The 17089-nt window shown below is 50.8% G+C and overlaps 1 protein-coding gene across 3 annotated transcripts in view; it reads right to left on the reverse strand.

Moving 5' to 3' along the window:
- ZC3H3 (zinc finger CCCH-type containing 3) overlaps positions 1-17089 on the reverse strand; it is a 113816-nt gene that overhangs the window by 2568 nt on the left and 94159 nt on the right. For all 3 annotated transcript variants that reach the window (XM_033203724.1, XM_033203723.1, XM_033203725.1), the window contains exon 12: positions 473-657. In XM_033203724.1, coding sequence (XP_033059615.1) covers positions 473-657 — 185 coding nt within the window. The remainder of the gene's footprint in view (positions 1-472; positions 658-17089) is intronic.

Here is a 17089-nt window from a genome sequence, read left to right on the forward strand (position 1 = left end):
TGGCCCCCCGTGGTCTCAGGGTGAGCTGGAGGCACAGGTCAAGCCTGGTCCTTGGCTGCAAGGACAGGCTGGGTGTGGAGAGGGCCCAGCTCCACCACAAGCTGCCCCTCACGTCCAGGGCCTTGGCTTCCTGGTCTCCATGGGACTCTCACACCCACATAGCAGGTGGGCTGGATGAGGGGCCCCCAGACTCCTCCCGGGGCTGGGCCTCCCACCCTCTCCCAGTGAGCAGGTCTCTGTGAAGCCCCACCTTCCTCCATCGGCCAGGGATGCCCTTGGCTCTGTCCAGACTTGAAAGTGGGGTAGGGGGGAATCTCTGGAGGTCATGTGATCCCCAGCCTTGGATTGGGATTTCTGGGTCTGAGGCCCAAAGAACTGGAGTTGGGGGGGCTCAACCAGAGGGCCCTGAGCATCTCCCTGGACAAGGAGGGGCCACCCCAGCTCACATGTACAGTGCCCACTACCCCATCACCTGGGCCCGTGGCTGGCCGAGGCCCTGCTCCTGGCAGCTGCGTCGCTGGGCCCTGGGGCGGGGGACGTGGCTGCCCGCCGACTGTGGCGTTTCTGGGTGCGGTGGAGCAGCTGGCACTGGGCACCGCGGGGACACGCCCCCCTGCGGGCAAAGTCGGGGCACAGCAGCGTGTGTTTCTTCTTGCACTGCAGAGAGAAGGGGTGCGGGTGGGCCGGCTGGAGGCTGTGGCACTGCACGGGGAGGGCAAGGAGGGCCAGGCCAGGCCCCCTGAGTGACCACGGGGCCCCATAGGCTCTGTCCAAGTCTTGGGGCAAAGGCTTCCTCTTGGAAGGCTGAGGCCACCAGGCCAGAGAGGTTCCACCTGGGCCCTCACCCACCCATAGGAGGCCCTCAGCCACTGCAAGCCCTGGGCACAGACTGAGAGCAGGGCAGGGCTGGGCCAGCCTGCGGACTCCCAGAACCTGCAGCCAGGCCACGGCTCAGGGCTCTGCCCACCCGCTGCCTCTGCCAGACCCCAGCCCACCCATCCTGGCAGCACAGAGGGAGCCTGGGAAGGTGGGTGTGGCTACAGACCTGGGGTCTTGGGCTGGGCCAGGGGAGGGCGGGGCAGGTCAGCCAAGGCCAGGCCACACTGGGTCAGGGCTGGGCTGCGCACGCGATCCCTAGCACCTGTCACAGCGCTAATTATACCCACGGGGCAGGGGGTGTGCCAGCCAGCAGGTGCCCTGGGCAGCAACATGGCCCCAGCTCTCCTACCAGGCCCACAGGGAAACACACAGAGGCGGCCCAAGGCCCCAGTGGCCCAGCCCGGCCTGTGGAGCAGGGCGCCCAGCCTGCCCTTCCTCTGCCCACCCCTCCCAGGCTCTGCTCTGCAGCCCAGCTGCCTGCCTCTCCCATGCCCAAGGCCTTTCAGGGAGGGTGCCCTCCCCCTCCCCCTGCAGAGCCTACTGCATGGGGCACCCAAACTGCTCTTCATGGGACTAGGCGACAGGCGTCCCCAATGCAAACTGTGACAAGCTCCCTGCCTGACCCACCAAGAGTGAAACTCAAACCTGTGGCAGCAGCAGAGAGGCTGGAGGCTCCCAGCGCGTGGGGCCACGGCCTCGAGCCACATCCTCCCAGCCACACGGTCCTTGCTGGGCACCTGACCTAAGAATCTGGGATCCCAGGTGCTGCTCCTGTACCTGGGGCTGGCCGTGAGCACCTGTTCAGAACCGGGCCCTGCACTGATCCCTCCCTCCCCGCACTGTTCTCCTCCCCTCCCCCTACCCTTCCCGCACTGCACCCCCTACACTCCCCACACTGTCCCCCTCCCCTCCCTGCACTGCACCCCATACCCTCCAGCACTGCAGCCCCAACCTCCCTGCACTGTCCCCCAACCCTCCTTGCACTGTCCTCCAACCCTCCCTGCACTGTCCCCCAACCCTCCCTGCACTGTCCTCCCTACTTTCCCTGCACTGTCCCCCCTACCTTCCCTGCACTATCCCCCTACCCTCCCTGCACTGTCCCCCCTACCTTCCCTGCACTGTCCTCCCTACTTTCCCTGCACTGTCCCCCCTACCTTCCCTGCACTATCCCCCTACCCTCCTGCACTGTCCCCCTACCCTCCCTGCACTGTCCCCCCTACCTCCCTGCACTGTCCCCCCTACCTTCCCTGCACTGTCCCCCCTACCTCCCTGCACTGTCCCCCCTACCTTCCCTGCACTGATCCCCCTACCTTCCTGCACTGTCCCCCTACCCTCTCTGCACTGTCCCCCTACCCTCCTGCACTGTCCCCCTACCCTCCTTGCACTGTCCCCCCTACCTTCCCTGCACTGTACCCCCTACCCTCCCTGGATCCTGTGGTGTGGCCTCCGCCATATCCCCAGGTGGAAGCCAGGCTCAGGTCACTGCTCACACCCTCACTCACTCACTCATTCATTCCTACGACATGGAGTCTGAGTCCCTCTACACAGGGCCTGGCAGTGCTGTGGGGCCCAGAGACCCAGGGGCTCCTCAGGGGCCTGCAGCTGGAGAGATAGTCGGTCCTGCAGCAGAGCAGGCTTCAGAGGCCTAGGGGAGCAAAGCCTCCTGGGGGGCGGGGGCAGTGGCTGTGCCTGACAAGGAAAGCCCTGCCAGCAGCACAGACATCCCATGCGGCACTGGGACGGGCGTCGGGGCACGCAGGTCCACGGTTCACAAAGGGGCAGGACGGCAGGCGTCGCCAAGGCTGCGGGTGCATTTTATCAGATGTACCTACAGCCCCAGCAACGGCTGGTGGGCAACACTGGACACACAGTGCCCGGCTGAGATGGCCAGAGGGCACCTGCCACACAGCCAGTGTGAGCTGAGGTGTGGGTGTTGGTGTGAACCATGTGCCAGGGCTCAGACTTAGTAGGAACAAAATAATGTAAAATACACGTTTCTTTTTCCTTGATGACACGTTGAAATTTTTGATAGGATGGGTTAAATAAAACATATGATTTCATCTGCTTTTTTAACCTTTTAAAGGTGGCTGTTAGAAAAGCTGAAATTCACATATGACTCATACATGTTTGTGCTGGACAGCGCCGGTCACAACCCTCCTGCAGGACACAACCAAATACCTAGGATCAAAAAGAACTTTCTGAGGCCCGGCACAGTGGCTCACGCCTGTAATTCCAGCACTTTGGGAGCCAAGGCAGGTGGATCACTTGAGGTCAGGAAATCGAGAGCAGCCTGGCCAACATGGTGAAACCCTGTCTCTACTAAAAATACAAAAATTAGCTGGGTGTGGTGGCGCGCACCTGTAGTCCAAGATACTTGGGAGGCTGAGGCAGGAGAATCGCTTGAACCTGGGTGGTGGAGGTTACAGTGAGCCAAGATTGCACCACTGCACTCCAGACCCCATCTCAAAAAAAAAAAAGAACTTTTTGAAATTACCTAGGAGCGATGAAGAAAGTAAAAGGATGGAAGGAAACATACAAGGAAACACGCGGGACATGAAATGAATCTTAAATGTCAAAGGCCTGAGACTTTCATCTCCTGTTCACTTGGTCTTCAATGTTCACTAATGAAAAACACAAACCAACCAAACAAAACCTCCAGAAAACTCTCCAGAGATCTGGAAATGTATCAGCATCTGCGGAACAGCAAAAGCAGGGCTTCAAGGAAAACACATAGCCTTAAATGCTTATCTCACAACAGAAGATCTAGCTTAAAAGTTAGGGGGAAAACAGCAAATAAACTGAACACAGAGGGAAAGAAAAACAAAATAGGAATTAAAACCAAGAGAGTTAGAAGTTGGTTCTTTGAAAACAGTCATCAGTTTATCCAACAGGATTGATCAGGAAACAGAGCAGGAAGATGTGCACAATGTTGGGGACGCCGAGCGTGGAACTAAAGATGCTGCAGATGGTGAAAGACACCGCACGCTGCGATGACAAGCGCCACGCCAGTATGTTTCAAAACACCAGTGAGTTGACAAATTCTAGAAAAACTGATAAGAAAAATAAATCCAAGTATTTCTATAACTATGAAGAAATCGGAATCAGTAGTTAAAAAGTAAAGCTCTAGGCCGGGCGCGGTGGCTCAAGCCTGTCATCCCAGCACTTTGGGAGGCCGAGACGGGCGGATCATGAGGTCAGGAGATCGAGACCATCCTGGCTAACACGGTGAAACCCCGTCTCTACTAAAATAAATTTTAAAAAAAATTAGCCGGGCGAGGTGGCGGGCGCCTGTAGTCCCAGCTACTCGGGAGGCTGAGGCAGGAGAATGGCGTGAACCTGGGAGGCGGAGCTTGCAGTGAGCTGAGAACCGGCCACTGCACTCCAGCCCAGGCAACAGAGCGAGACTCCGTCTCAAAAAAAAAAAAAAAAGTAAAGCTCCAACCCAAAGGGTTTTACTTGTAGTTCTTTTTTTTTGAGACGGAGTCTCGCTCTGCCACCCAGGCTGGAGTGCAGTGGTGCGATCTCGGCTCACTGCACTGCAACCTCTGCTTCCCGGGTTCCCACCATTCTCCTGCCTCAGCCTCCCCAGTAGCTGGGACTACAGGCACTCACCACCTCGTCTGGCTACTTTTTTGTATTTTTAGTAGAGATAGGGTTTTACTGTGATGGCCAGGGTGGTCTTGATCTCCTGACCTCGTGATCTGCCCCGCCTTGGCCTCCCAAAGTGCTGGGATTACAGGTGTGAGCCACCTCACCTGGCCTTTACTTGTAGTTCTACCAAATACTCCATATGTACAATTCCAGTCTTCCATGAACAAGTCCACCGTACAGAAAAACACAGAATACTGCTCAGCTTATGGGGCCAGAATAATCTTGAAACCAAATCTGACCAGGACTCTATGAGAAAAAAACATTTAGGCCATTATCACTCATGAAAAGAATGTAAAAGTCCTACACAAATTATAAACAAGAGTCTTGCAATGTGTAAAAACACGAACATATCAAGGACCAAGTTGGATTCATCTCAGGAATGCAAGGTTGGTTTAATATTAGAAAATCAGTGAACAAAAATTAGCACATTAACAGGTTAAAAGAGAAGAATCATATGATCACCTCATAGATATGAAGTAAGTAATAAAATTCAACATCAATTCACAGTTTTAAAAAAGAAACATTTAGCAAATTAGTGATTGAAGGTAACTTCCTTAGCCTGATATACAGGGTTTTTTAAAAGATAACTCCCAGAAAGCACCACATGTCAAGCGGAAAGGTTGGAAGCCCACCAGTCAATATTGTACTAGGGTCCTATCCAGTGCAGGAAGACAAGAAAAATAAAGAAAACTTGTTTGGACTCAAAAGAAGAAGAAGAAAAAAGTCATTATTTGCAAATGACATAATTGTTTATACAGAAAAATGCAAGAGAATCTATAAACTAATTACTAATATAGTTCAGCAAAGTTGCTGGAGAGAAAATCCACATAAAATTATATTTCTACACACCAATGAATATTTTAAAATAAACATTTTAAAAACACTATTTATAGTAATAAAAGTACTAGGAATAAATCTAACAAAACCTAATCAAAGGCTGGGCGCAGTGGCTCACGCCTGTAATCCCAACACTTTGGGAGGCCGAGGCAGGCAGATCACCTGAAGTCGGGAGTTCGAGACCAGCCTGACCAACATGGAGAAACCCTATCTCTACTAAAAACACAAAATTAGCCAGGCATAGTGGCGTGTGCCTGTAATCCCAGCTATTCAGGAGACTGAGGCAGGAGAACTGCTTGAACCCGGGAGGTGGAGGCTGCAGTGAGCCAAGACTGCACCATTGTAGTCCAGCCTGGACAACAAGAGTGAAACTCTGTCTTAAAAAAAAAAAAAAGATGATAACTTTATTAAAACACATTAAAGGTAGGAGGCCAGGGTGGGAGGGTGGGGGGATTGCTTGAGGCCAGGAGTTCGAAATCAGCCTGGGCAACAGAACAAGACCTTGTTTCTACAAAAGATTTTAAAAAAAATTAGCCAGGTGTCATGGCATGTGCCTATAATCCCTGCTACTTGAGAGGCTGAGGCAGGAGGATTACTTGAGCCCAGGAGTTGGAGGCTGCAGTGACCTATCATCACAACAGTGCACCCAGCCTGGGTGACACGGTGACATCCAGTCTTTAAAAAAAAAAAAAAAAGACGTTAAAAGGGAGGGTCTAACTGAAGAAATACAGACGGCATCTCCACAGGCTGGAGGCTCACTGCTCTGGGAACAGATGCCCGTTTCCATCAAACTGAGCTACAGATTCAAGACAATCCCAATCAAAATTCCAACTTTTTTTTTTTTTTGAGACGGAGTCTTTCTCTGCCGCCCGGGCTGGAGTGCAGTGGCCGGCTCTCAGCTCACTGCAAGCTCCGCCTCCCGGGTTCACGCCATTCTCCTGTCTCAGCCTCCCGAGTAGCTGGGACTACAGGCGCCCGCCTCGTCGCCCGGCTAGTTTTTTGTATTTTGTAGTAGAGACGGGGTTTCACCGTATTAGCCAGGATGGTCTCGATCTCCTGACCTCGTGATCCGCCCGTCTCGGCCTCCCAAAGTGCTGGGATTACAGGCTTGAGCCACCGCCCCCGGCCTCCAACTTTTTTTTTAACCTGACAATAATCATCTAAAAGGTATTTCTGGGAGAATAATGGTTAAGGATAGCTGAAACTGGTTCTAAAAAAGAACAAGGTGAAAGAACTTGCTTTATTATCATGAAGCTCAAATAATTCGGAGTATGGTTTGGCTCAGGGACGAAGTGACCAATGAACAAACAGCCAGAAGCAGAGCCCGCATCCATGCAGACCTGACCGCAGGAGGGAGGGCTGCACCGCACACCCGCTGGAAACACCGGGCTCTGCCGTGCCAGGCGCCGTGGCAAAATGAAAGTGGACCTCACCGCACACACCACACAAGAAAATCACCTCCAGCTGGATGAAAGTCTCAACGTCAAAAGTAAAGACAACAAAATATTTAGAGGCAACTGAGCACAATCTGGTGAAGAGAAGAATTTCTTATTCAAGACACTAAGGGCGCAAAATGTAAAGAAAGCGATAAAACTATGTCCGTTCAAATCAATAACTTCCGATTTTCAACACGTCACAAAGAAATGCAAAGATAAACCACAAATGGAGAAGACATGTGACTAACAGATTAAAGTCCAGGACATTATATATATTTTTATGTTTACGTTTATAAATTCCCTCTGAGTCAGGAAGAATCAAACGACCCAACAGAAAACACCCGTGATCACCCTCACCAAAAAGACTCCAGGTATTTTCCAGAAGAGAAGGCACACAGGCCTTAGAAACACAGGACAAGGTCTTCCACCTCAGTTTACATCAGAGAAATACCAATTTAAAATATCAGACAGCTTTTAATACTTCAAATGGTCGGAAAGTAAAAACAGGTTGAACCCAGCCTTCACAGAAAGCTTGGAGGCCCGTCCAAGCTGCCGAGTGTGACAGGCCAGGCGGCCTGGGTAGGCTCATGTTTCCAGCTAAGCCAATGTCCACACTGCCTGGCCATGCACTGAGGTACTGCTTCCCACGGGGGGCCCTCTGGGGCCTGGACTGGGGTCTGCAATGGGAGAACTGTCTTCAGATAACTAATTGGTCATCTGCCTTTTCTACCAGCACCAAGAGAGTGGAGAGCCTTGGGTGAATCTCCCAGGTACCAGGTCACCTCCTCCCCAAGCCAGCCTGGCCCCGGGAGCATGGTCCACAGGGAGACCCTTCCAGCCTGTGCCTGCGGAGCTGACATGAGGGGCGCAGGGACTGGGCCAGACTCCAAGGTGCTCTCTTCCTTGGCCAAGAGCAGGCTGATTTCCCCAGCTGGCTTGGCCACAGCAGCTCCCTCAACACTCGTGCTGGTTCAGCTCAGGGCCTGAGAGGCCCCGGTCCTACCACAACATCCTGGGGGCAAGGCCCTAACCCCAAGGCCAGCAGCACCTCTGATGGCTGCGACACACCTTTTGTCCCCAGAAGAGTTGCCAGTTTCCTTCTCATTATCCAAAATCAAAGCGGCCCCCTCTACCACCACCAGCCACCTTGGAGGACGCATTCCACAGACACTTTTATCCACCCTCTCCTTCTTTCTCACTCTCCCCTGCACTCCAAAATCAGTGACCATGGAATGTAGTGTCTTGGAACAGAAAACAGTATCAGGGAAAACTGAAGAAATCCAAATAAGGTCTGGAGTTGAGCTGACAGTTACACCGCACCAAAGTGGATGTCTTAGTTCTGACAGCAAGATGGTACATGAGTCCATTCTCACACTGCTATAAAGACACACCCGAGACTGGGCAATGTATAAAGAAGAAAGGTTTCCTGGCTCACAGTTCACAGGCTGTACAGGAAGCACGGCAGCATCTGCTTCTGGGGAGGCCCCAGGAAGCTTCCAGTCATGGCAGAAGGCGAAGTGGGAGCGAGGCACTTCACATGGCCGAGCAGGAAGACGAGAGCGTGCGGGGAGATGCTACAGACTTCTAACTGACCAGATGTTATGAGAACCCTATCGCAAGAACAGTACCTGCAGGATGGTGATAAGCCATTAGAAACCGGCAGGGATGGCCGGGCATTAGTGGCTCAAGCCTCCCAGCACTTTGGGAGGCCGAGGTGGGTGGACTGCCTGAGGTAAGGAGTTCGAAACCAGTCTGGACAACATGGAGAAACCCTGTCTCTACTAAAACTACAAAATTACCCGGGTGTGGTGGTGCATGCCTGTAATCCTAGCTACTTGGGAGGCTGAAGCAGGAGAATTGCTCAAACCCTGGAGGCGGGGGTTGCGGTAAGCTGAGATAGTGCCATTGCGCTCCAGCCTGGATAACAAGAGCAAAACTCCATCTTAAAAAAAAAAAAAAAAAATTAGCCAGGTATGGTGTTGCATGCCTGTAATCCCAGCTACTAAGGAGGCTGAGGCAGGAGAATCGCTTGAACCTGGGAGGCAGAGGTTGTGGTGAGCCAAGATAGCGCCACTGCACTCCAGCCTGGGCAACAAGACCAAAACTCTGTCTAAAAAAAAAGAGAGACAAGGCAAGTCCTTTCTACCTCTGCGCCCATAAAATCAAAACAAGTTAGTGACTTCCAAGATACAATGGAGGCATAGGTATTGGGTAAATACTCCCATTTCAAAAGGGAGAAATCAGCCAAAAGAAAGGGGCTACAGGCCTTATGCAAGACCAAAACCCGGCAGGGCAGTCGTTAAATCTTAAAGCTCCAAAATCACCTCCTTTGACTCTACATTCCACATCCAGGGCACAGTGATGCAAGGGGTGGGCTCCCAAGGCCTCAGTCAGCCCTGCCACCATGGCTCTGCAGGGTTGAGCCCCGACAACTGCTTTCAAGGGCCAGCACTGAGTGCCTGCAGCTTTTCCAGGTGCATGGTGCAAGCTGTCAGTGGATCTACCATTACAGGGTCTGGAGGACAGTGGCCCTCTTCTCACAGCTCCACTAAACAGTGCCCCAGTGGAGACTCTGTGTGGGGGCTCCAACCCCACATTTCCCTCCAAACTGTCCTAGCAGAGGTTCTCTGTGAGGGGCTCGACCCCTGCAGCAGGCTTCTGCCTGGATATACAGGCTTTTCCACGTATCCTCTGAAATCTATGCAGAGACTCCCAAACCTCAGCTCCTGCACTCTGAGTACCTGTAGGCTCACCGCCACGTGGAAGCCACCAGGGTCACCGCCACGTGGAAGCCACCAGGGTCACCGCCACGTGGAAGCTACTGAGGCTCATTTGCACTCCCTGAAGCAGTGGCCAGAGCTGTACCTTGGCCCCTTTGAGCCACAACTGGGACTGGAATGGCTGGATGCAGGGAGCCAGATCCTGGGGCTGTGCAGGGCAGTGGGGCCAGGTCCAGGAAACCATTTAGTCCTCCTGGGCCTCACGCCAGTGATGGGAGGGTCTGACATGAAGATCTCTGAAATGCCTTTGAGGCTTTCTCCCCATTGTCTTGGCTATTAGCACTTGCCTTCCTTTTAGTCACACAAATTTCTATAGCCTGCCTGAATTCCTCCCCAGAAAATGGGCTTTTCTTTTCTACTACCTGGCCAGGCTGCAAAATTTCCAAACTCTATTTCCCTTTTAAATATAAATTCCAGCTTGAGGTCATTTATTTGCTCACACATATGAGTGCAGAATGTCAGAAGCAGTCAGGCTACACCTTGACCACTTTGCTGCTTAGAAACTTCTACCAGATTGGCTGTGCATGGTGGCTCATGCCTGTAATCTCAGCACTTTGGGAGGCCAAAACAGGTGGATCACCTAAGGTCAGGGGTTCAAGACCAGCCTGGTCAACGTGGTGAAACCCCATCTCTACTAAAATACAAAAATTAGCCGGGCATGGTGGTACATGCCTGTAACCCCAGCTACTTGGGAGGCTCGAGGCAGGAGAATTGGTTGAACCTGGGAGGCAGAGGTTGCAGTGAGCCGAGATTGCACCACTGCACTCCAGCCCGGGTGACAGAGCAAGACTCCATCTCAGAAAAACAAAACAAAACAAAACCCACGAAATTTCCACCAGATAGCCTAAATAATCATTCCCTAGTTCAAAGTTCCACAGATCCCCATGGCAGGAACACAGTGCAGCCAGCCTCTTTGCTAGCGCATAACAAAAGTAACCTTTGCTCCAGTTCCCAACAAGTTCCTCATCTCCATCTGAGACCTCCTCAGCCTGGACTTCACTCTCCATATCACTCTGAGCATTTTGGTCACAACAATTTAACAAGTCTCTAGAAAGTTCAAAACTCTCTTCATCTTCCTGTCTTCTTCTGAGCCCTCCACACTCTTCCAACCTCTGTGGGTTACCCAGTTCCAAAGCTGTTTCCACATTTTCAGGTATCTGTATAGCAATGCCTCACTCCTCAGTACCAACTTTCCATATTAGTCCACTCTCGCATTGCTGTAAATAAATACCTCAGACTGGGTAATTCATTTCTTCATTGAGACAGTGTCTTACTCTACTGCCCAGGCTGGAGTGCAATAGCCCAATCTCGGCTCCCTGCAACCTCCACCTCCAGGTTTGACTGATTCTCATGCCTCAGCCTCCCAAGTAGCTGGGATTACAGGCATGTACCACTGTGCCCAGCTAATTTTTCTATTTTCAGTAGAGATGGGGTTTGGCCATGTTGACCAGGCTGCTCTTGAACTCCTGGCCTCAAGTGATCTGCCCACCTTGGCCTTCCAAAGTGCTAGGATTACAGGTGTGAGCCACTGCACCCATCGAGACAGGGTAATTTATAAAGATAAGAGGTTTAACTGGCTCACAGTTCACAGGCTGCACAGGAAGCATGGCAGCATCTGCTTCTGGGGAGGCCTCAGGGAGCTGCCAATCGTGGCAGAAGACGAAGGGGAGACGAGGCACTTCATGTGGCTGAGCAGGTCGAGAGAGGGGGCTGGAGCAGGAGGTCGAGAGAGGGAAGAAGTGCTCCACACTTTCAAACAGCCAGATCTTGTGAACACTCCATCACAAGAATAGCACTGGGGGATGGTGCTAAACTGTCAGAAACCATCCCCATGATCCAATCACCTCCCACCAGGCCCCAACTCCAATATCAGGGATGATAATTCGACATGAGATTTGGGCAGGGACATAGGTCAAACCACATCACACTGCTGGCTGTGGATCTGCAGGACGCTCCTGGCAGGGGAGGCTGGCTGAGGGTATATGGGAACTCTCTCTGATATGTCTGCAACCTTTTGGTAAATCTAAAATAATAACAAGTTTATTAAACACAGTAAGTGACTGGATGCTTTCTACCAGACCCTGACCAGTGAACAAACCACCAGAGAAGGCCTGTGGGGCTGGTGTGGGGGACTGCGGGTGCCCACATGGACAGCAGGGAGGGGCTCCTGAGAGGGAGGCCAAGAGCTCAAAGCACATCAGCCAGAACCCAAAACCTATGGACACGGGAACAGGTGCTCCCAGAGCAGAAGGCAGGAAGGAAGAAAGGAGCCCGGGGAAAACCTAAAGCAGGAGGGAAATGATAAAGAACAATGACAGAAGTCAAAGAAAAAGAAAAGGAACAAGCAATAAAGAACACTAGCAAAACCAGAAGCTGGTCATCTGAACAGGGCAATAAGATAGACATGCCCCTAGCAAGACTGTTCCCAGAGACAAATGAGAAAACACAGATTAAATACAGACGAAAAAAACTCTAGATGCGCCGGGCGCGGTGGCTCAAGCCTGTAATCCCAGCCCTTTGGGAGGCCGAGACGGGTGGATCACGAGGTCAGGAGATCGAGACCAACCTGGCTAACACGGTGAAACCCTGTCTCTACTAAAAAAAAAAAAAAATACAAAAAACTAGCTGGGCGCAGTGGCAGGTGCCTGTAGTCCCAGCTACCCAGAGGCTGAGGCAGAAGAATGGTGTGAACCCAGGAGGCGGAACTTGCAGTGAGCTGAGATCCGGCCACTGCACTCCAGCCTGGGCGACAAAGCGAGACTCCGTCTCAAAAAAAAAAAAAAACTCTAGATGCAACAAAGGATGCTGTAGACACACTGACATACACCCATACATTGAAAAACTCAGTAAAACGGATCCATTTCTGGGGAAAAATAAGCCAAAACTGGCACTAAAAAGAAGTAGGCCGGGCACAGTGGTTCACCCCTATAATCCCAGCACTTTGGGAGGCCAGGAGTTCGAGACCAGCCTGGCCAACATGGTGACACCCCATCTCTACTAAAAATACAAAAATTAGCTGTGCGTGGTGGTACACGCCTGTAATCCCAGCTACTCAGGAGGCTGAGGTGGGAGAATTGCTTGAAACCAGGAGGCAGAGGTTGCAGTGAGCTGAGATCACACCACTGCACTCCAGCCTGGGTGACAGAGTGAGACTCTGTCTAAAAAAGAAAAAAAAGGAAAGAAAAAAGAACCTTGCATTGCTGGGAAGACAGACCCAAAGTACCATCCTACCATCCCTGTACTTCCCACTAAGTGCCACCGTAACAAACCCAAGTCACCTCTGGCTGTGGAGAGGGATAATGGCTAGGGATCGGGGTATGATTGGTGGCAGGCTCCCTTGGGCTGCTTCCTGTCCCTATCCAAGACTTAGAGTCAAGGAAGCCACAGCCCAGAAACGCCCATAGGTACAGACGAAGGGCAGCCCAGCAAGACAGAAACTCTCGGGCAACAGCCATCCTATTTCAGCCAACACCCAGAAACCACTGCACCACCAGCCAGACCAGCAAAGGCTGAGGAGGGAGCCCGGACTCAACCCTGGCCAGGAGACCCTTCCCCTGCTTGCCAGGGTGGTGAAAAGCCAGGACGTTCACCCCTTCTCCATTCCTCCCACAGAGTCAGTGGAGGCCATGTGGGAGAGGTGCTGCGGAACTCCTTCCCCCAAAGCAGGGACGGAAGGTTCATGGAAGGTCTGTTTTCCACGCCACCCTCCACAGTGTCAATGAGGCCAAGTGCAGGGAGCTGGTTTCCACTCCTAGATGGCAAGAAGGAGGCAGCACCTCCACCAAACAGCCAGCATGACTAGGCTCCCACAGAAAGTGGCGGCTCACACTAAGAACAAGGGAGGCTCCAAGCTCGGTGAAGAGGGGCAGTGCCAATGCTGACGGACAGGGCGTCAGAATTATTTCATAAAGACAGAATAGCATCACAAAGACACTTCTACATGCAATACAAACATGCTGGAAACAAAAGAAGAAACAGAAAGTAACAATAGAGAAAAAGAAGATGTAGTAGAACCAAATGAAAATTTTAGAACTAAAAAATACAATAACTGAAATAAAAAACTCAGTGTATGGCTCAACAGCTGAATGGAAGAGACAGAGAACTGGAAGACAGAATAACAAAAATTAACCCATCTGAACAAAAGAAAGAAAATAAGGTTTAAAAAATGAACAGAGCCTTGGGGACCTTTGGACCACAACAGAAGACCTAACATTCATGTAACTAGATGCAGAAACAGAGGAAAAATAACTCAAAGAAATAATACAAACTTGCCCAATTTGGTAAAACACATAAGCCTATAGATTCAGGAAGCTGAGCAAACCTCCAACAGGATAGACCAACGACATCTACCCCAGAATACACTATAGTTAGACAGTGAAAGTTAAAGACAAAGAATAATCTTCAAAGCAGCCAGAGAGAAACTACATTATGTTTGCTTTTTTGAGACAGGGTCTCACTCTATTGCCTAGTGGTACAATCATAGATCACTGCAGCCTCAACCTCCAGGGCTCAAGCAATCCTCCCAACTCAGCCACCTGAGTAGCTGGAACCACAGGCACATGCCACCATGTGTGGCTAAACTTTTTTTTTTTTTTAAGAGATGGGGTTTTGCCATGTTGACCAGGCTAATCTCAAACTCTTGGGCTCAAGCAATTTGCCCACCTGGTTCTCTCAAAATGTTGGGATTACAGGCACAAGTCACGGCACCCCACAGAAACCACATTTTACCTACAGGGGAAAAATTCAAACAACAGTGGATTTCTAACCAGACACCATGGAGGACATAAGGAAGAAGCATAACATTTTTCAAGCTCAACAGAAAGAACTGTCAGCACAGAATCCCATATCCAGTGAATTATTCTTCCGGAATAAAGGGGAGCTCAAGACATTCTCTGATGAAGAAAAACAATGTCACCACCAATCTTATCTTACCCTAACAAGTAGTTAAAGTTCTCCAAACAAAAAGGAAACACAAGAAAAAGGCTTGGAACAAAAGGAAGGAATAAAGAACAAGATAAGCAAAAACACAGATAAACATACCAGACTTTCCATCTCTTCCCCAGTTTTCTTTTTTTTTTTTTTTTTTGAGACAGAGTCTCGCTCTGTCGCCCAGGCTGGAATGCAGTGGCGCAATCTTGGCTCACTGCAAACTCCGTCTCCCGGGTTTACGCCATTCTCCTGCCTCAGCCTCCCGAGTAGCTGGGACTACAGGCGCCTGCCACCTCGCCCAGCTAGTTTTTTTGTATTTTTTTAGTAGAGACGGGGTTTCACCGTGTTAGCCAGGATGGTCTCGATCTCCTGACCTCGTGATCCACCCGTCTCGGCCTCCCAAAGTGCTGGGATGACAGGCTTGAGCCACCGCGCCCGGCCTCTTCCCCAGTTTTCTAAATTATGTTTGATGATTGAAGTAAAAATCATAACCGTGTCTGTTGTGGTTCTAACTTCTGTAGAGGAAGTATTCCAGACGGTTATAAAAGGGGAGGTTAAGGGAGATGAGGGAAAGTAGGGCTTCCACACTTCACTCAAACTGGCAAAACGGCACCACCAGTGGACGTGGATCAGTCATGCAAATAAAATATAATACCCAGGGTAAGCACTACAACAGCTATATGGTGGGCCTCCCTTTTCCACTGTTTCACTCTGCAGTTTCAGTTACCTGAAGTCAACGGTTGGTCCAAACATATTAAATGGAAAACTCCAGAAGTAAACAATTCATAAGTTTTTTTTTTCTTTTTTTCAGATGGAGTTTCACTCTTGTGGCCCAGGCTGGAGTATAGTGGTGTGATCTCAGCTCACTGCAACCTCCACCTCCCAGGTTCAAGCAATTCTCCTTCCTCAGCCTCCCAAGTAGCTGGGATTACAGGTGCCCACCACCACACCCAGCTAATTTTTTTTTTTTTTTTTTTGTAACTTTAGTAGAGACAGGGTTTCACCATGTTGACCAGGCTGGTCTTGAACTTCCGATCATAGGTGATCTGCCCTCCTCAGCCTTCCAAAGTGCTGGGATTACAGGTGTGAGCCACCGTGCCCAGTCAACAATTCATAATTTTTTTTTTTTTTTTAGATGGAGTCTCGCACTGTCACCCAGGCTGGAGTGCAGTGGCGCGATCTCGGCTCACTACAAGCTCCGCCTCCCGGGTTCACGCCATTCTTCTGCCTCAGCCTTCCAAGTAGCTGGGACTACAGGTGCCCGCCACCACGCCCAGCTAATTTTTTTTGTATTTTTAGTAGAGACAGGGTTTCACTGTGTTAGCCAGGATGGTCTCGATCTCTTGACCTCGTGATCCACCCGCCCTGGCCTCCCAAAATGCTGGGATTACAGGCGTGAGCCACCACGCCTGGCCAGCAATTCATAAATATTTAACTGCATGCTATTCTGAGTAGTGTGATGAAATCTTGTGCTGTCATGCTCTGTCCTGCCCAGGACACAAATCATTCCTTTTTCCACACTGTATACACGACCTAACATTAGTCACTTAGTGGCTGCCTCCCTCGTCACACTAACTCTTGTGGTACTGCAGCACTTGTGTCCAGGTAACCCTTATTTTCACAAAAAAAATGGCCCCAAAGTGCAACAGTATCGTGATGCTAACAATTTGAATAAGAGAAGCTGTAAAATGCTTCCTTTAGGTAAAAAGGTGAAAGTTCTCGACTTAAGAAAAAAAAAATAGGCTGGGCATGGTGGCTCACGCCTATAATCCCTGCACTTTGGGAGGCCAAGGCGGGTGGATCAGGAGATCAGGAGTTCGAGACCAGCCTGGCCAACACAGTAAAACCCCATCTCTACTAAAGATACAAAAATTAGCTGGGCATGGTGGCGAGCGTCTGTAATCCCAGCCACTCAGGTGGCTGAAAAAGGAGAATCACTTGAACCCGGGAGATGGAGGGTGCAGTGAGCCAGGATCGTGCCACTGCACTCCACTGTGGGTGACAGAGCTAGACTTCATCTAAAAAATATAATAAAAATAAAAATACAAAAATCAGCCAGGCGTGGTGGCAAGTGCCTGTAATCCCAGGCACTTGGGAGGCTGAAGCAAGAGAAACGCTTGAACCTGGAAGGTGGAGGTTGCAGTGGACAGAGGTCGTGCCACTGCACTGCACTCCAGCCTAGGTAACAGAGTGAGACTGCCTCAAAAAAAAAAATAATAAATAATAATAATATAATATTCTGAGGTTGCTGAAATCTACAATAAGAATGAATCTTCCACCCATGAAATGATGAAGAAAGAGGCCAGGCACGGTGGCTCAAGCCTGTAATCCCAGCACTTTGGGAGGCCGAGACGGGCAGATCACGAGGTCAGGAGATCGAGACCATCCTGGCTAACACGGTGAAACCCCGTCTCTACTAAAACATACAAAAAACTAGCCAGGCGAGGTGGCGGGCACCTGTAGTCCCAGCTACTTGGGAGGCTGAGGCAGGAGAATGGCGTAAACCTGGGAGGCGGAGCTTGCAGTGAGCTGAGATCCAGCCACTGCACTCCAGCCTGGGCGATAGAGCGAGACTCC

This window comes from Trachypithecus francoisi, unplaced genomic scaffold (assembly GCF_009764315.1).
Source record: "Trachypithecus francoisi isolate TF-2019V2 unplaced genomic scaffold, Tfra_2.0 Lachesis_group7, whole genome shotgun sequence".
In the NCBI taxonomy this organism is placed as follows: domain Eukaryota; kingdom Metazoa; phylum Chordata; class Mammalia; order Primates; family Cercopithecidae; genus Trachypithecus; species Trachypithecus francoisi.